At 39.9% G+C, this 17653-nt stretch overlaps 1 protein-coding gene across 1 annotated transcript in view; it reads right to left on the reverse strand.

The window, feature by feature from the left end:
• Positions 1–325: 325 nt before the first annotated feature.
• The window catches only part of Dlip2 (Dorsal interacting protein 2), a 50234-nt gene continuing 32906 nt past the window's right edge, over positions 326–17653 (reverse strand). Inside the window, exons 5-6 of the mRNA XM_068354819.1 lie at positions 10131–10253; positions 326–2708 (exon numbers count right to left, since the gene is read on the reverse strand). Coding sequence (XP_068210920.1) covers positions 1417–2708; positions 10131–10253 — 1415 coding nt within the window. The 3' untranslated portion in view covers positions 326–1416. The remainder of the gene's footprint in view (positions 2709–10130; positions 10254–17653) is intronic.

Raw genomic sequence — 17653 nt, forward strand, 5'->3', positions numbered from 1 at the left:
GGATAATAACTACTATATCCCTAAGGTTACAGCATGCTGTCTTGACCATGGATATGAGGGTCGTCTCCAACTAGATCACAGCAATCTATATGTGAAGTTTATCTGCCATACAGAGTCCTGTATTACACACACACAAAAACAAATATACTGTACTATGAATACATAGAGTTTTATTTGGTAGGATTTCATCATGAAATGTGGAAATTGGAGTGAGATAAGTTGGAGATGGACAACTTGAGGAGTCAAAAAGGACCAAATATTATAAAATAGTTATTACTTCAACATGTAATCTGCAGAATTAATATGTGCACTAAGTTGCTTTACAAAACTCATGTATCCATATATGTATCTTGTTATAAACATTCAAAGTAGAGAAATGTTAAAAGTGTTTGAAAACCAATAAATTAATTCAAGAAAAAATTTACAAATACAGAAACTTTTTTGACATTTTTCTTCAAACTTTAGGTAATCCTAAACACTGGAAAAAAAATATCCAGATCTCAACCTTCTGAATCAGCATTTTTGGAGGGACCTTTCAGTTAATTCTTCCCTTCATACCTCTCAACAATCCAAACTTATTTCCTATAATTATCTCTCTCTCTCTTTTACATGCTCTCATCTCTTATCATTCCTTCCCACCAGAAGATGGCTCTATGATCCATCTACTGTATGCATACTCATTTTACCATGTTTCCTCTTATCCCCACTTTAGCACAGCTAGTCAGTTATTGTGAAAAATCTTTACGTTACAATTTTTCATTCCTTTGACTTCTCATACAGTTAAACACCACTTGTACTTTCCGAACTGCCTTTAATCATGTCCAGATAATTTCAACAAAATGAAGTATTTTAAAATATGGGGAAATCTTCATCATTATGTCAATAAGGTTGCTTTGGAAATGAGAAAATACAGCACTCTACAACTTAGGAGTTTCCCATTTTCAATCAATGCATTATAATTACCAATTCTAGTTTGTTACAATCTTACAAAAATACCAGTAATATTTTAGAAAAAAAAAAAAACTATAAAAATATTACTATATCACAGTTTAATCTTCTTTTAATTTGTAATATATATTACTGTACATCAAAAGTTGAAATGATAATGATAATTGTGATCATGAGCTATACAATATGCAAGTACTATTATGATAATGATGAAGATGAAATATATACAGCAAGGCTTGCTGTGAAAAGCCACACCTCATGATCAAGCAATGACAATGGTTAACAATTATATACCTTATTATGAATATTTAAAGCACAACACTTCAAATCATTTACTACTTGCAACAAATTAATCAACTCATATGAGAGGTATAGTATAGTTCAAACAATAACCCTCTTCAAGCTGCCAGTGAAGTAATAAAGAATAGTCTTTTTTCACTATGATCGCACTGAAAAATTGGGTTATATTCAGGCTAAATATTCAACATCAGAATCACTACTTAAGTCGTCACAAGAAAGAACAACGCTTTCCAAAGCGCGTTCCAAAGCAAGGTCTTTACTTCTGTAATCCTCTTCTACGTACCTGCTGTCAGAGATAAATCTTTTCCAGTCTTTTTTAGTGATATTAGCTGTCACATCTCTGGCTATCTTCCCCACTTTATCCAATGTCTGAGGGCACTTGTGATTAGCTTTTCTTATTGACAATTTCACTTCCTGCCATATGAACTCCATGGGGTTTAAACTATAATGAAAAGGGGGAATTCTAATGACTAAATGTCCGTGCTTCTTGGCAATTTCGTCAATTTCATAGACCTGCATGTATTTGTTTAATGAAACAAGCTGCAACAGTTCAGCTTTGGAGAGGAAGGACTCATGTTCAATGTTGTTTTGTGTCAGCCATTTTATAACGTCACATTTCTTTGAACTCCTAGTTGGTACTTTATTACTAACACTGGAATGTGAGGGAGAAATGTCCATAATGATAAGTGACTGGGAAGGAATGTTAGGAAGTACATGATTTTGGAACCAGAACTGGAAACTCTCACTGTTCATGGAATAATGTACTTTATTCTTGCTTCTCGATCTGAATGAAAGGAATGCCCCTGAAACAAAGCCATCCTCCCCACCTGCATGACCAATAACCAAATATTCGTTGGTAACTTTTTTCTGTCTCGGCTTTATGCCATTTCCATTTAGGGTAACACAGGTTTTGCTTACATATATCTCTGGTCTTGGGTTATCACTAGTTCTATTTTCAATCAACAGTCTCAAGTACTTATTTCTAGCCGCAACTAAGTAATTTTTCTCAATTAAAACAACCCTGACGCCCTGGATTCTCCTGCAGCGAAACCCTAGATGATCTGTGAGTTTTTGGAGCGATGCCCTGGCACACACAAGCTTGAAAGGTGGTCCTTTCAGCACACGCCTTACAGCATCCATTGTAGGCAACTCTCTTCTTTCATAAAACGATAGTATTGCTTTCCTGATCTTCTCCTCTTTATCAGCATCAATGCTTCTTACTACAGAATCTCTTACCCTGGGAGGAGGGGATTTAAATCTTCCACCTCTTGCCTGCTTTTTGATGTGATTTAAAGAGGACATAGAGACTCCAGTGGCCGCCGCTGTTTTCTCATTAACGCTAGTCTCGCACTCACGTTCATCAAAGGATCGTAAATAACGATGGACATTCATCACTATCTTTCTTGACTGACTGGTTATTCTCACACCTCGGAAACAACCAGAGTTTTGCGGCATCTTCCCTGCGACAAATTACAAGCGGATGAAAATACAGGTACAGTACAAAGAGGATGGAGAGAAAATGTAAATTGCCTATAGTAGGTTATGCGCTAGAAGTAAATTCAGTTCATGAGTGATGTTTACAATTATTTAGAAGAAATAAGTATTCAAGGAGCTACTTAGCCACCATTTTTAACAGAAATTACCTTTTCCAAAAATTAAGGCAGTATAGTACAGTACAGTACTGTTCTTGTTCATGACCATTCGAAAGCCAAAAATTAAAAACAATGTAACTTCTGTACAGTATTACAGTACTTTAAGCCATAAAGTATTGATTATTATCCATCAATTATACTAAACTATAAGATTTTACTGTTTCATGAATGTGGGACCTTAATATAGAACTAAATGTTACGGCCAAAGTGGAAAGTGCAAGGCCAAATTGTGAGATAGACAATGTTGCTGTAAATTGACCCAAGTGTGTTTTTTCTTGATTTCTAGATTTAGCCATCCAGTTTGTAAAACAGCATTGGGAGATTGACCAGTTAGAAGAAAAAAAGGCAAGAAAGTAGATTTTGGCAAGTCTTATAATTTCTTAATAAATTTACAATCTCATTACTTTGGCAGTTTACATCATCACATTACTAGATGAAATTTTGTGACATTTCGAATTGCACAAAAGTTTCTAGTTTCCAGATTTGCTGCAATTTCTTGCGCACCAGTCATATATTATGAAGATGCGGTGGTTCACAGTGATTTTTGTAGGGTTTAGTTTCTTCATTTAAAGTATTCAACTTTGGAAGAAAAGCAACTCTTCATTATCAGATTCTTCCTCATCCTTTCTTAAGAATTCTAGCTTCTGTTTTTCAGTTTCAATGAGGTGTTCATATTTTCTTGACATGTAATCAAGATCTAGTCTTCTCTGCTTTTTAGATGACAGGTTTATTTGACGACCATTATCTCAATGGAGAAACATGACTTACATGAGATTCATTGTCATCACCAGCTACAGACAGGTTATCATCAATTTGAAGGTTTAAAGGCCACTCATGAATGGCAGGGGCAAGGGACAGCGACATTGCCCTGATTAGCAGGACAGTGCCTTAGAGACTAACCATATATACATATGATCAGTGCCCAGGACTCGAGAGGATGCAGAAGCTACAAGAAAGTATCAAGCATGAGGTGAACCCCAGTCTGGCAAATCGCCAGGCAGGGATGATTCCAATTGGAGCTCCTAGGTTCTGGCAGATAAATGTTTTTCAGAAATGATAACCGAGTGAACCAAGAGGCAATTCCAAAGATCCAATCACCAGATTTGGGTTTTTCCAATTTCTTAAATTTCTTTACTTTAAGTCTTCTAGGTTTTCCATTTTTTTAAGAGAAATAGCTACAAGATATATTAAAAGCATTATTTATAAACCAAAATGTAGCAGGTATATGCAAGTTTGAAAAAAAGATTCAAGTAATATGGCTATAAGTGTAATGGTCTGCTAATAGTAATATGTTGACTAGCATAACAAACAAAATCTTTATTTGTTTTTTTTTTTTCTCCTTTTCAGGTTTCTCGCAACTGGTGAATCTTTTCGATCTATGGCATTGCGTTTTTGTCGTGGTAGAAACACTATTTCAGAAGTTGTAAAGGAAACTTGCAATATTACTTAAGAGGCTCTAACCAAGGAAGTTCGGCTTAAAACTGCAGAAAAATTGTATGAAAAATTGAATTTTTCCAACTGTATGGGAGCATTCAATAGGAAGCATATTAAAATAGTGTCCAGCCAGGAGGGTTCAACATACTACAATTATAAAAAAAAATTCTCTTTCTCGTCAAGCACGGTAAGGTAAGAGTTAGGTTGGGTAGGGATTGTTGGGCGTTTGTCAGTGCGTATGGGCCAGGTAGTGAGAAAAGTGAAGAAGAGCGGAATGAGTTCTGGAATGAATTAACTAGGTGTGTAGAAGGACTGGGTAGAAGGAGTTATGTAGTTGTCATGGGTGACTTAAATGCTAGAGTGGGCGCTGGAGAGGTAGAAGGTGTCATTGGGAAGTATGGCGTACCAGGTGAAAATGAGAGTGGTGAGAGACTGGTAGATATGTGTGTTGAGCAAGAGATGGTGATAACTTCTAGCTTTTTCAAAAAGAAAGATAAAAACAAGTATACATGGGTAAGAGTGGTAAATGGAAGAGTAATAGAAAGGGCATTAATGGATTATGTGTTGATAACTAAAAGAATGTTTGGAAGATTGAAAGACGTGCACGTGTTTAGGGGTATGGCTAACTGTATGTCTGATCATTTTTTGGTGGAAGGAAAATTAGTAGTAGCAAAAGAATGGGGGAATAGAGTAGGTGGATGTAAAAGGGAGCTAGTGAGGGTTGAAGAGCTAATAAAACCGGGGGTAAAAAGTAAATATCAGGAAAGGTTGAAAATGATATATGACGAAGTGAAAGTAAGAGAAACTGGCAATTTAGAGGAGTGGAAGTTAGTAAAAGAAAATTTTGTTGGGATGGCAAGTGATGTGTGTGGAAAGAAGGTTGTTGGAGGCAGCATGAGGAAGGGCAGTGAATGGTGGAATGAAGGAGTGAAGGTAAAAGTGGAAGAGAAAAAGAGGGCTTTTGAAGAATGGCTGCAGAGTAATAGTATAGAGAAGTATGAAAAATATAGAGAAAAATGTGGAAGTAAAGCGCAAGGTACGTGAGGCAAAGAGGGCAGCTGACCTGAGGTGGAGTCAGGGATTGGGTTATTCATATGAAGAGAATAAGAAGAAGTTTGGAAAAAAAGTGAAGAGAGTAAGGAAGGCTAGTTCAAGAATTGAAGAGGCAGTGAAAGATGGAAATGGAAGGTTGTTAAAAGGAGAGGAGGCTAGGAAAAGATGGGCGGAATATTTTGAAAGTTTACTGAATGTTGAGGATAATAGGGACGCAGATATAATTGCTGTTGCAGTTGTTGAGGTGCCAGTGATGGGAGATGAGAATGAGAGAGAGATTACAATAGATGAAGTGAGGAGAGCACTAGATGAAACGAGAGTAGGAAAAGCATCTGGTATGGATGGTGTGAGAGCTGAGATGTTGAAGGAGGGGGGTGTGACTGTACTTGAATGGTTGGTGAGATTGTTTAATATGTGTTCTGTGTTGTCAATGGTACCAGTAGATTGGGTTTGTGCATGTACTGTACCACTATATAAGGGTAAGGGAGATGTGCATGAGTGTTGTAATTCAAGAGGTATTAGTTTGTTAAGCGTAGTTGGAAAAGTGTATGGTAGAGTAATGATTAATAGGATCAAGGATAAAACAGAGAATGCAATCTTAGAAATACATGGTGGTTTTAGAAGAGGTAGGGGTTGTATGAATCAGATTTTTACAATTAGGCAGATATGCAAGAAACATTTAGCAAAAGGTAAGGAGGTGTATGTTGCGTTTATGTATCTGGAGAAAGCGTATGATAGAGTTGATAGGGAAGCAATGTGGAATGTGATGAGGTTATATGGAGTTGGTGGAAGGTTGTTGCAAGCAGTGAAAAGTTTCTACAAAGGTAGTAAAGCATGTGTTAGGATAGGAAATGAAGTGAGTGATTGGTTTCCGGTGAGAGTGGGGCTGAGACAGGGATGTGTGATGTCGCCATGGTTGTTTAACTTGTATGTTGATGGAGTGGTGAGAGAGGTGAATGCTCGAGTGCTTGGACGAGGATTAAAACTGGTAGACGAGAATGACCATGAATGGGAGGTAAATCAGTTTTTGTTTGCAGATGATACTGTACTGATTGCAGACACAGAAGAGAAGCTTGGACGATTAGCGACAGAATTTGGGAGTGTGTGTGAGAGAAGGAAGTTGAGAGTCAATGTGGGTAAGAGTAAGGTTATGAGATGTACGAGAAGGGAAGGTGGTGCAAGGTTGAATGTCATGTTGAATGGAGAGTTACTTGAGGAGGTGGATCAGTTCAAGTACTTGGGGTCTGTTGTTGCAGCAAATGGTGGAGTGGAAGCAGATGTACGTCAGAGAGTGAATGAAGGTTGCAAAGTGTTGGGGGCAGTTAAGGGAGTAGTAAAAAAATAGAGGGTTGGGCATGAATGTAAAGAGAGTTCTATGTGAGAAAGTGATTGTACCAACCGTGATGTATGGATCGGAGTTGTGGGGAATGAAAGTGATGGAGAGACAGAAATTGAATGTGTTTAAGATGAAGTGTCTAAGGAGTATGGCTGGTGTACCTCGAGTAGATAGGGTTAGGAACGAAGTGGTGAGGGTGAGAACGGGTGTAAGAAATGAGTTAGCATCTAGAGTGGATATGAATGTGTTAAGGTGGTTTGGCCATGTTGAGAGAATGGAAAATGGTTGTCTGCTAAAGAAGGTGATGAATGCAAGAGTTGATGGGAGAAGTACGAGAGGAAGGCCAAGGTTTGGGTGGATGGATGGAGTGAAGGAAGCTCTGGGTGATAGGAGGATAGATGTGAGCGAGGCAAGAGAGCGTGCTAGAAATAGGAATGAATGGCGAGCGATTGTGACGCAGTTCCGGTAGGCCCTGCTGCTGCCTCCGATGCCTTAGATGACCGCGGAGGTAGCAGCAGTAGGGGATTCAGCATTATGAAGCTTCATCTGTGGTGGATAATGTGGGAGGGTGGGCTGTGACACCCTAGCAGTACCAGCTGAACTCGGTTGAGTCCCTTGTTAGGCTGGGAGGAACGTAGAGAGTAGAGGTCCCCTTTTTGTTTTTGTTTCTTTGTTGATGTCGGCTACCCCCCAAAATTGGGGGAAGTGCCTTGGTATATGTATGTATGTATGTCAAGCACAGGCAGATGCTGACAGCGAACTTATCACAATTGATGTTGATGGGGTTGGTTGGTAGAGTGATTTGGGACTTTTCAGATAATCTGATTTGTGCAAACCTTTGTAGTCTGGACAACTCAATATCCCAGACATATCTATGCTTCCTGATACTGAAGTTTAAGTTCCCTACATAATCATAGCTGACAAAAGATACCTCTCGTTACCATAGCTCATGAGACCATTTCAGCAGGGGAACTTGGATAATCAAAGAATATACAATTATCAAGAGTTCGCAGAAGTGTAGAATGTAGTTTTGGTGTACTACCAATAAATGGAAGATAACTAAACAAGTTTTATTCCAGCTGTGACCAAGTTGTGGAATAATCTTCCTAATTGGGTAGTTGAATCGGTAGAACTTCAAAAGTTCAAACTTGCAGCAAATGTATTTATGTTGAAAATGCTGACATAACCATCCATTTTAATGTTGTTACAGTTTTTAAAATATTCCCTTTTAATTGTTCATAACTTCTCATATAGTTTATTTCTTTATTTCCTTTCCTTTGTCACGAAAGGAAGGGCAGGTGCCAACATGTGTGCCAAACCGAGTACCATTTTTATTGTTATCTTTTGTTTCCACTTTTTCAATAATTGCACATCGGCTAAAATCACTTAGCACCGGCGTTATATCAATAATAACGACCCCACACCTGACACCATTTATCATGACAATATCTGGGTCATATTAGGGTTCAATCAATCTAGAAAAACACAAATGGAGGAGGTTTTCACAACGCTAGCAAAATAAGTTACTGTATACTTTACGGCTCCCTAGGCAAGAAACTCATTCGGAAGACCGACGTTAATGCATCTAGAAGCCAAAAAAATACACAAGATAAATTCTAATGGGGTGACCTCACTACTAATAACAAAAGTCTACCTTCCATAAGTTATAGAAAAAAATAATCTTTAAATGAAGATTCATGCTAATAAAGGCAAAAAGGAATAGACATAATCATCCACTACAGAAAAGCACCACTTTGTAAAACTCAAGAAGTTAGCCTAGTGTTCCCAGTCTACCCTGAACTAAAAGTAAACTATTAAAAAATGCTATTATGTTATTAGACTTTTAATTACTTTCAAGTTACTAACTGCAAACACTCCTTGACATGGTAAAAAGCGAGAGAGAGAACATGGGACTAAAAGTCAACATAAAGAAAACAGAAGTGGTAGTAGCATAAAAAAAACTGCAACCTCCAAATTGCAACATCATATTGGATGGAACAACAATAAAACAAAGAAATGTCTTTGTATATCTAGGCAGTATGATAACACATGATGCGAGATGTAATAAAGAAATAGAAAAAAGAATAAGAGAAAAAAATTTCTTCATCAAACTGAAAACCCTACAGAAAAATGACAGGATAAAAATTAAGGCGAGTTAGAGCACTGAAAACCTACGTACGGTCCACATTTACTCATGGCTCAGAGATGTGGATATTAAACAAGAACTTGTAAAATAAAATAAATGCAGCTGAATTATGGTTTTACAGAAGAATGTTGAAGATCCCATGGACTGAGAGAGTAACAAATGAGGGGGTATGGAGAAGAGTGAATCAGGAGAGATCACTTTTAAAAGTGATAAGAAGGCAGATGGAATTTCTAGGATATGTAATAATAAGAGAAAAGATAAAAAATTTTGTGCCTTACGGGAAAGATGGAAAGTAGAAGAGCAAGAGGCCGGCAAAGGAAAAGGTTTTTTGGACAGCTTACTGGAGGATACAAATGAGAATGTAACAGCTGCACAATTTATACAGAGCTAGAGACAAGACCAGGTGGAGGCAATTGACCGCCCACGTCAAGGATATGGCACCCAGACAGATAGATAGATAGATAGAAGTTACTAACTGCTGATCAAAGTCGTCAACTAACAGTCGACGTCACTTGAAGGAAGTGGGATTTCGAGTGAACAATATTCCTTCATATACATAAATACAACATTACATACAGCTGGCAGCTGGTACAATGCCAAGGAAAAAATATTATCACATCGTGATTTATTGGTTCAAAATAAACTACCGAAATTCGAATTGTATCGCGAGGCAAAATATTAAATACAGATGCCTTATTTAGACATCAGTGACGAGAAATGAGGGGCACTATATCAAGTTGTCGACTAGTTACTTGTCATCAACTGCCACATAGTGTGGTATTTCCCAAAAGGGGGAGGCATTTTGCAAGGGGAGAGAATGAGAAATTTTCATTTTGGGTTAGTCACCATCATAGACTCAAGTAAAAGCAATAAGAACCTCAGGGGAGTTTAATAAAAATAAATACTATAATGAATCTTTGCTAAAGTATCAGACAATGTCTATTTGGCAATGGCCTTGGGATTTTATGTTTAAAATCACACTTCCACATTTCACTGCATGTTTTACAGAAATACTGATGCAGTATTTCAAACTGTAATCTAACCGACACATCTCTTCCCTAATATAAAACATAATTGTCCTTCTGTTTAATAATGGCCAAGTAAGACGAGGTACCATAACAACAAGATTAATTGTAGCCTCCTGAATAACCTATATTGTATAAATTAAAGGTTAGGATACTGAATTACATTTAAGAACAGACACATCTGTTATTACTTAAATAGCATATATAAAATAACCAAAAAGTTACTGATTACTCACATCTATTCAATACTCCTGTTGAACTGACATACTCTGGCATATCTTTACCACCAATTTCTGTATCTGAAGGCTCAAACTTTGGCTCCACCAACTCTTCCTTTATGTCAAGTTCTTCTTTAACATCTACAAAAATAACAAATGAAAAATTATATTTTCAATTTAAAATAAATTTTTGAATATACTTAGCCGGTGAATATATATATGGCTTACGTCTCCGACGGTTGACAGATTCCAAAAACTCGCGAGCGATCACCATGAAGGTTGCTGGGTGTGCCCACCAGCGCCGACTATCGGCCAGATACCGCATATACTTCTCAACAAGTTCAGTTCTTCTCAGTCCGTAGGGTCTCTATCGGGGAGGAAGGGAGGGCCTTCAATTATATATATTCACCGGGTAAGTACAGTATATTAAAAAATTTATTTTAAAATGAAAATATAATTTTTAAATATTAAACTTAGCCGGTGAATATATATATATATATATAGCTGATTCACATCCATGGTGGTGGGTAGAGACCAGTATTAAAACAATAAAGGCGTATATGCTCAAGAGTTTTTGACAAATATTCAAAAAACAAACTTAAGTATAGGTACCTGATAAGGAAGCTGACTCTGATGATTACTCTGCCTCATTAGTCCGCTATCCTTACGAAGCCCAGCGATCCTCTCAGGATGCTGAAAGACTCCCAGGAGCTGTTATAATCAGGGTGAACACCCCTATAACAGGACCTCATCAATACCCTTGATCAGGGCACTCTCAAGAAACAAGTTTGACCACCCGCCAAATCAAAAGATTGCGGAAGACTTCTTAGTCTCCACGTACAACCCAAAAAATTAAAAGTTTCAAGAGAAGAAAAAGGATATTGGGATTAAGGGAATGTAGTGGTAGAACCTTCACCCACTACTGCACTCGCTGCTACGAATGGTCCCAACATGTAGCAGTCCTCATAAAGAGTCTGGACATTTTTTAAATAATGTGAAGCGAACACAGATTTACTCCTCCTAAAGGTTGCGTCCATAATGCTTCCAAGGGATCTATTTTGTTTGAACGCTACTGAAGTTGCCACCGCTCTAACTTCACTATCACTTAAATGAGAGTGAGCCTCTCTGGTTAAAAGTCTAATAAAATATGACAACGCATTTTTCGACATCGGCAAGGTGGTCTTTTTTAACTGAACACCATAAAGCCTCTGAAATGCCTCGCAGCGTTTTAGTTCTATTTAAATAAAATTTAAGAGCTCTTACAGGGCACAGGACTCTTTCAATTTCGTTCCCAACAATTTCAGATAGACTGGGAAGTTCAAACGACTTAGGCCATGGACGAGATGGCCGTTCTCTTTTGGCTAAAAAACCAAGTTGAAGCAAGCATACTGCTTTATTAGAGCAGAGGCCAAAATTATGCTGAAGGCATATACTTCACTAACTCTTTGCGGTAGCCATGCTCACTAAAAAGAGAGTTTTGAGTGTAAGATCTTTGAGTGATGTTGAATTCAACGGCTCAAACCTTTCAGATATAAGGAACTAAAGGACCACGTCCAAATACCAAGCAGTTGTAGTGATCTGACGCTCCTTGGAAGTCTCAAAAGACTTGAGAAGGTCTAGAAGATCTTTATTATCAGACAGATCTAAATTTCTGTCTAAAAACTGAAGCTAAAATGCTTCTGTAGCCTTTAATAGTTGAGGCAGAAAGGATGCGATCATTTCTAAGATAAAGTAGAAAGTCTGCAATCTGTGCTACAGTGGTATTGGAAGAGGAAATAGAGGAGGACTTGCACCAGTCTCTAAATACCTCCCATTTGGATTGGTAGATCCTAATGGTAGAGGACCTTCTAGCTCTTGCGATCGCTCTAGCTGCCTCCTTCGAAAACCCACGAGCTCTAGAGTATTTCGATAGAATGAAGGCAGTTAGACGAAGCGCGAGGAGACTTTGATGAAATCTCTTTACAAGAGGCTGACGCAGGAGATCCATTCGTAACGGTAAACTTCTTGGAAAGTCCACCGGCCATAGAAGAACCTCTGTGAACCATTCTCTCGACGGCAAGAGGGGAGCAACCAACGTCAACCTGGTCCCTTCGTGAGAAGCGAACTTCTGAAGAACCTTGTCTAGGATCTTGAATGGTGGGAAGGCATAGATGTCTAGGTGAGACCAGTCCAGCAGGAAAGCGTCTATGTGGGCTGCCTCTGGATCTGGAAATGGAGAGCAGTAAGTTGGGAGCCTCTTTGTCAGTGAAGTCGCAAAAAGATCTATGGTGGGTTGACCCCATGTCATCCATAGCTTCTCGCACATAATCTTGTGCAACGTCCACTCCATGGAGATGACTTGTCCTCTTCTGCTGAGGCAGTCCGCTAAGACATTCATTTCTCCTTGCACGAATCTCGTCAAAAGAGAGATGTTTCTTGCCTTAAATGGAGTTTCTTCTGATCCGTGGACCAAAGACCCGAGCATTCCAGACTGTCCAGTGGCGCTCCCCAGCCAAAATCCGATGCATCTGAATACAACACATGGTTTGGGTTCTTGATCGCAAGAGAAAGACTTTCTCGAAGTCTGACGTTGCTGTCCCACCAAGTCAGACATGTCTTGACTGAGTTGGAGATTGGGATAGAGATACTCTCTAAGCCCTTCTCCTTGTTCCAATGGTTTAGGTGAAATTGGAGAGGGCAAAGGTTGAGTCTCCCCAGAGAGATAAACTACTCCAGCGATGAAAGAGTTCCCACGAGGCTAGTTCAAACTCTTACAGAGCAACTGTTTTTCCCTGCAAGTGACAGACTTTTAACAGAGCTTGTTCCATTCTTGTGGGAGACGAAAAGGCCCGAAAAATTCGACACTGTATCTCCATACCCAAATAAAGAATAGTCTGGGATGGAGTAAGTTACAACTTCTCTACGTTCACTATGAGACCTAGCTCCTTGGTTAGGTCTAATGTCCATTTAAGGTTCTCCAGAGAGCGATTTAATGACGACGCCCTGATTAGCCAGTCGTCAAAATAAAGGGAGGCTCTGATCCCTGAAAAATGTAGAAAGCTTGCTACATTTTGCATGAACCTTGTAAAAACAAGAGGAGCAGGACTGAGGCCGAAGCACAGTGCTCGAAATTGGTACACTACTTTCCCGTCCACAAACCTCAGATATTGTTGAAAGTTTGGATGAATCGGGATGTGGAAGTATGCATCCTGAAGGTCGAGAGAGACCATCCAGTCGCCTTCCCTTACTGCTGCCAAGACAGATTTGGTAGTCTTCATCGTGAACTTTGTCTTGACAATGAACACATTGAGCGCACTTACATCTTAAGTACTCCTACAGTGAACGTGGCTGCCAGTTCATTGGAGCCATCCCTTATGGCCTTGTTCATGCATGACATAATTTGTACAGCAATACATTGTCCGCTGGAGAGACCTTCTTACTTAAGGCTCCCAGGGACCAATCCAAAAAATTAAATACTTCAAACGCTCGAAAAAACTCCTTTAAGGAGATGGTCTAGCTCTGAAGAAGACTATAAAATCTTGGAGCGTCTCATGGCTAGACGACGATGAGAGTCCACTAGGCTTAAGAAGTCTCCCTGGGCAGAGGCAGGTACTCCCAAGTTGAGAAATTCTCCTGTGTCACACCAGACGCTCGAGCGAGAAGCTAATTTAGAAGGAGGAAAAGCAAAAGCAGACTTTCCTAAACTTCTCCTGGATTCCAACCAGTCTCCCAGTAAGCGCATGGCTCTCTTGGAAGAACGAGAGAGAACTGACTTTGTATATGTAGGAGTCGAAGAAAGTCATGCCAAGAGTAAACTCAGACAGCGGAGAACGTGGAGCAGCCGTTACAAAATGAGTAGGACAAAATTTCCCTAAAGAAAATCTTTTTTTTTTTTTTTTTTTTTTAAACAAGGGATTGTTGGACAACCCTAGGTTCCTCCTCTTCTGAATGAATCCCCAAAGGTACATTAGTTGAAAGGGGGTCATCAACTTCTTCAGAAGGCACATCATGTGATAAATCTAAAGTCTTGCGAGAAGGAGATTTATATTCAGAATGACGTGAAGGAAATGCCTGACAGGCTACATCAACTTGTATATGAACAGAAGTTAAAGTTGGAGGGTCGATGTCACGTTGTGACTGCAGAGAATGTTATTCTACTACACGTCGTGACTGAAGTGACCGACGTTCAAACGTCACGTAGTAACAGCGGTGACTGCTGTTCGATGCTATATTGTGACTTCGGTGACTGACGCTCGACGTCACGTCGTCTCTACGGTGTCTGCCGCTCAACGTCATGTCGTGTCTGCGGTGTCTGCAGCTCAACGTCACGTTGTGACTGCGGTGGCTGACGTTCAAAGTCTTGGCGGAACTGCAGTGACTGCTGATCAAAGTTATGACTCAAATTAACTGACTGTCGATCAAAGTTACATCGAGATTTATGCTCCGCATCTCGTTTAACAGCAAAGCTGACACTAGGGATAACGTCAGCGTGAGGTAACAAATCTTGTTTAGAAGGTTGAAGACCTGAATCACGTATCCCAGAACCATGACGTACAACAAGCAAAGGATCATTTCGCACAGGAACAGGATCGTAAGCTTTCATTAAAGAAGAAAGCTTTAACAGCATATCTTGCAAAACACTTAACTTCGGATCAACCGCACTCGGAATAGATCGTGACGTCGGAAACGTCTGTACATGAACGTCATCGTTATGAACGGGCTCTTATGATGACTACAGCTAAGACGTTGATCTTGTTCTGAAGGAACTAATTTACGTTTCAACGGTCTCAAAACCTTACGCCAAGGTTTTTTAAAAGACGAATCATCGGAAGACGAGGAGAACTTCGTCTCTCCTGTCTTATGGTAAGGACGTGCTTGAAGAGCAACGTCTGATACCTTTGAGGGAACGTCTGTTCGTTGGTTTACACCTCTCACTTCCTTAGGTCCTACGACATTCCTTCTCCCTGGGGTAGGGGAGCCTGAAAGAGGTCTCGGACTAGGCAAGCGACAAGCACGAACAAACGAACCCTCCGCAACACTGAACATGTTTTTCGCACTTTCTTCACTGACACTCGCATTTTTTAATAATTTCACATTAGACATGAATAAAGCTGATTTCTACCTGAAGCACGCAATTCTCCCTCAAGTCAAAAGGTTAGAATTGCGAAATCTGTCGTATAATGTAAGCTCATTAGTACAAAATGAATCACACATGCAAAAATTAATAAACATATACATATATAAAGAATAAAACGGAAATATATAAAGTTAAAAAGATCAGTGACTTAGGAGGAGACTAAAACTAGATCGCTAAGGACAACGTTTTCAATCTCTCACCGTACAGTGCCTTGGGATGAGAATAAAAACTAGAACATTTTATCCTCCCTCTCTCTCTCCCCGTACAGAGACTTGGGACGAGAGTAAATATCTGAATCGAGAAGAACGTTACTCACTCCCAAACTCCTTGTACAGAGACTTGGGACAAGAATAAAGATTTGGATCGTTCTCTCTCTCTCTCTCTCTCTCTCTCTCTCTCTCTCTCTCTCTCTCTCTCTCTCTCTCTCTCTCTCTCTCTCTCCCTTTCTTGTCACTCACAAGAGAATGGCTCACTCACTCTTCGTCAATAAAATGTTATTTTCATTAGTAAAATAAATTTTTGAATATACTTACCCGATGATCATGTAGCTGTCAACTCCGTTGCCCGACAGAAATCTACGGTCGGGATACGCCAGCGATCGCTATACAGGTGGGGGTGTACACAACAGCGCCATCTGTGGTCAGGTACTCAAGTACTTCTTGTCAACAAGACCTCAATTTTCTCCTCGGTCCACTGGTTCTCTATGGGGAGGAAGGGCGGGTCCTTTAAATCATGATCATCGGGTAAGCATATTCAAAAATTTATTTTACTAATGAAAATAAAATTTTTCAATATTAATCTTACCCGATGATCATGTAGCTGATTCACACCCAGGGTGGTGGGTGGAGACCAGCATACATGTTAACAAAGAAGCTAAGTATCCCGTATTACATTTTATTAGTTATTCAAAATAACAATATAAAATAAATAAGTACCTGGTAAGGAAGTCGACTTGAACCATTACTCTGCCTTTATTAAGTACGTCTTCCTTACTGAGCGTAGCGGTCCTCTTAGGATGCTGAACAACTCTTAGGTGCTGAAGTATAAAGGGTTGCAACCCATACTAAAGGACCTCATCACAACCTCTAACCTAGGCGCTTCTCAAGAAAGAATTGACCACCCGCCAAATCAACCAGGATGCGGAAGGCTTCTTAGCCGACCGTACAACCCAAAACAACAATAAAAAGTATTCAAGAGAAAGGTTAAAAAAGGTTATGGGATTATGGGAATGTAGTGGCTGAGCCCTCACCTACTACTGCACTCGCTGCTACGAATGGTCCCAGGGTGTAGCAGTTCTCGTAAAGAGACTGGACATCTTTGAGATAGAATGATGCGAACACTGACTTGCTTCTCCAATAGGTTGCATCCATAACACTCTGCAGAGAACGGTTCTGTTTGAAGGCCACTGAAGTAGCCACAGCTCTCACTTCATGTGTCCTTACCTTCAGCAAAGCAAGGTCTTCTTCCTTCATATGAGAATGAGCTTCTCTAATCAGAAGCCTGATGTAGTAAGAAACTGAGTTCTTAGACATTGGTAGTGAAGGCTTCTTAACAGCACACCATAAGGCTTCCGATTGTCCTCGTAAGGGTTTAGACCTTTTTAGATAGTACCTAAGAGCTCTGACTGGGCAAAGTACTCTCTCCAGTTCGTTACCCACCAAGTTGGACAGGCTAGGGATCTCGAACGATTTAGGCCAAGGACGTGAAGGAAGCTCGTTTTTAGCCAAAAAACCGAGCTGCAAGGAACATGTAGCCGTTTCAGATGTGAAACCTATGTTCCTGCTGAAGGCGTGGATCTCACTTACTCTTTTAGCTGTTGCTAGGCATACGAGGAAAAGAGTTTTTAATGTGAGGTCCTTAAAAGAGGCTGATTGGAGCGGTTCAAATCTAGATGACATAAGGAACCTTAGGACTACGTCTAGATTCCAGCCTGGAGTGGACAACCGACGTTCCTTTGAGGTCTCAAAAGACCTAAGGAGGTCCTGTAGATCTTTGTTGGTGGAAAGATCCAAGCCTCTGTGGCGGAAAACCGCTACCAACATACTTCTGTAACCCTTGATCGTAGGAGCTGATAGGGATCTAACGTTCCTTAGATGTAGGTTGGCCAGGGCACCAGCCGCCCGTTGAGATACTACCGCTAGAGAGTTAGGGGGTCCTTTGACTGGCCAGACAGTACCATATTGGATCCTTCTCTCTGGTTACGGTTCTTTTCCTTTGCCTACACAGACACCGAATAGTCTGGCCTATTCTTTACAGATTCTCCTCTGTCCTCATACACCTGACAACACTGAGATTACTAAACAATTCTTCTTCACCCAAAGGGTTAACTACGGCAATGTAATTGTTCAGTGGCTACTTTCCTCTTGGTAAGGGTAGAAGAGACTCTTTAGCTATGGTAAGCAGCTCTTCTAGGAGAAGGACACTC

Source organism: Palaemon carinicauda, chromosome 31 (genome assembly GCF_036898095.1).
Source record: "Palaemon carinicauda isolate YSFRI2023 chromosome 31, ASM3689809v2, whole genome shotgun sequence".
NCBI classification, from domain to species: domain Eukaryota; kingdom Metazoa; phylum Arthropoda; class Malacostraca; order Decapoda; family Palaemonidae; genus Palaemon; species Palaemon carinicauda.